We start from the raw sequence: 2,750 nt of genomic DNA on the forward strand, positions 1-2,750 counted from the left end.
GGATGCGGGGGCCGAAGCAAGGTGGGCCGACATCATCTTGCTCTTCCAGGGCCAGGGATCGCGCAACTCGGTCGATCCAGTGGCGGGCATCATTCTCGCCGACTCCTTCGCAGCGTCCCAGCCGGCCGCTGAGAGTCGGATGCGTGACAGGTGGCGGGGTAGGGTATCTCTCTCCACGAGGCGGAGGAGGAGGGGGGTTTCCCCGCCACTCCACGGCTCGAGGGAGGCCCTCTGCGTCACGCTCGATGGAGATTCGAGTCCGGCTGCGGCTGGCAGCCGACTCCTTTTCTTTTATCGCGCGGGTGTTTCCCGCGGTCGGCGTTCGGGACGTCGCGTCGTGCTCTCGGTGCGGGGGAGGACTCTCGGCGCGGACGCCGGCTTCATGCCGCTCTATGGCCGCGTCGATAAGTTGATGGATGCGTCTGGTCATGTAGGGGAGCTCGTCAGGACCCAGCCCATTCAACTCGTCTGCGGCCGCCTGGGCGTGGCATAGACTGGTTGGTTTGCTCCCAGCATGTCGACGATAGCCGCACCGTGTTTCTTGACGATGCCGATGCGGCTGAGCCCGTCGGGAGGCGGCGTGCCGAAGGCGGCACGGTCGACCTCGCGCTGGTGAGCCTCGGTGAGGCGTCTCATGGTGGCTAGCTTCTGACCCTCCGCAACGAGGGTGAGGCGGCGCGCCTCCAATGTCTTGGCGTCCGCGTCGGCCGGGACGGGGGCGGACAAGTCGTGCAGCGCTGTCTGCAGGGCGTCGTGGGCGTTTTCGCCTGAGGCGGTGCCGTGGCTGATGAACAGTACCTCAGTGATGGCACTGCCGCTGCTGTTGGCTTGAGGAAGAGGGTCGTTGATGATTACCACGTTGGTGGGGAAGGAGTCAAGGGATGCCGTGTCAGAGTCGACAAGAATCGAGTCGGTGGAGCCAACCGACTCCAAGTCCGTGGCAAGCTCGCCGGAGACGTGGAGTTGGTCGAGGAGGCTGACGAGATGGCTCTTGGGGCAGTCTGTGCCCGCGTCGGATGCGGGATCGTCGGAGATGCGAGCCTCGCCAAGAAGATCGGCAAGGCAGCTCGCCGCGCAAGCATCGGCGACATCTTGCAGCGCGTCGGGGCAAGCGCCATCGGGCGAGCCGGGCTGGCTACGCACGTTGGGAAGGAAGAGGGTTCCCGTCCAGAGTAGGTCTCCGGACGACGGTGCAGCTGGCCCCACGGTGGGCGCCAAATGTCGGGTGGTTGGTGCGACATATGCCAATGGATGGCTTATCATTGTGGGAGCCAATAAAACATCGCCGGTGCCTGGAAACGGGATAAGGCGAAGACATGCACGCCGGCGAATCTTACCCAGCTTCAGGGCTCTCCGTGTAGATAACACCCCTAATGCTGCTCTGCGGGGTCTCCGCATGATCACTATCTCGACGGGTAGCTACAGGATGCTCCTTGAGCTCTTCGCTGAAAGGATGAAGGAGGGCTAGGCCAGCCCGCTCCTCTTCTCCTTGTGGTGTCTAAAACTATCCAAAGAGCTCTCTCCCTGCATGGGAGCCTTGGGGGTTTTATATAGGCCTACCCCCAGGGGTACAATGGTAATCCGACTGGGCGTGGGCCCTAGCCGTCTGTGTCTGTGCCCACCGGCTTCTTCGCCGACTGGTGGAGCCCGCCGACTGGTGGGCCCCGCCGGCTGCCGGTCCTCTGGTCGACAGGCCGGCCCCACCTCTCGGGGGCTCTGTCGGGGGCTGGTTACTGTGGCCCCGCCCTTAGTGGCGAGGGCTCGTCTTGGCAAGCATGGCTACAGTGCCGCCGTCGGGCGGCTTATCACTGTAGCCTTACCTCGTCTTATCTCCTTGATGGGGCGCCTCCTTCGAGGGAGTGGACTGGCCGGCTACTGGGAATCGGTCGTACCCCAGGCTGACTAGGGGGTCGCCCGGCCGCCTTCGGGTGTCTCCATGACGGATGGGACCCGCCGCCCATAGGTCGTACTGATGGCTCGCCGTGGGTGACATCATGGTCAATATGGCAACAGTGCCACGCCAAACGGGTGATGGCACCCGTACGGTGTACTGTGGCCAGGCGTGCTCCGGGATTCGAGGGTGGCAGGTTTCGCTGTAGCCACGCCCCGTCTCATCGCCATTATGTGGGTGCAGATTTTGAGGGCACGATCTAGGCCGCCTGCTAAGGGGGGCGGCTTCGTGGAGCCGGCCCTCTCGGGGCTTTCTTCTTGGAGATTTTTAGGCCTAGGCCACCTTCGCACAGCCGGCCTGAGGGGCAGTCGGCTGGAGGAAGGCGGCCCCACGTCTTGGGATCTTGTTAATGTCCGGTTGTAGAGAACATGACACTTGACTTAATTAAAATACATCAACCGCGTGTTTAGCAGTGATGGTCTCTTCTCGGCGGAGTCCGGGAAGTGAACACGGTTTGTGTTATGGTTGTGCGTAAGTAGTTTCAGGATCACTTCTAGCTTCACGACCATTGCGTTGCTTCTCTTCTCGCTCTTATTTGCGTATGTTAGCCACCATATTTGCTTAGCGCTTGCTACAGCTCCACCTCATTATCTTATCCTACCAATAAGCTTAAGTAGTCTTGATCTCGTGGGTGTGAGATTGCTGAGTCCTCGTGACTCATGGATACTTCCAAACAGTTGCAGGTGCCGATGATACCAGTGCAGGTGACGCAACCGAGCTCAAGTGGGAGCTCGATGAACATCTTGATCGTTGTTTTGTGTCTTTTCCGGTTGAATAGTAGTGGTGCCCAGTTGGGACG

The 2,750-nt window shown here is 61.0% G+C and overlaps 1 protein-coding gene across 1 annotated transcript; it reads right to left on the reverse strand.

The window, feature by feature from the left end:
- Positions 1-459: 459 nt before the first annotated feature.
- Positions 460-1,938, reverse strand: LOC147971779 (uncharacterized). The gene is made up of 2 exons (XM_087524113.1): positions 1,915-1,938; positions 460-1,332 (listed from the first exon to the last, which is right to left on the reverse strand). Exons 1-2 carry the CDS (start codon positions 1,936-1,938, stop codon positions 460-462), a joined length of 897 nt encoding a protein of 298 aa, XP_087380239.1.
- Positions 1,939-2,750: the final 812 nt, after the last annotated feature.

The sequence above is a fragment of the Triticum urartu genome, chromosome 5A (genome assembly GCF_056163025.1).
Source record: "Triticum urartu cultivar PI428250 chromosome 5A, HENAU_Tu73, whole genome shotgun sequence".
Lineage (NCBI taxonomy): Eukaryota > Viridiplantae > Streptophyta > Magnoliopsida > Poales > Poaceae > Triticum > Triticum urartu.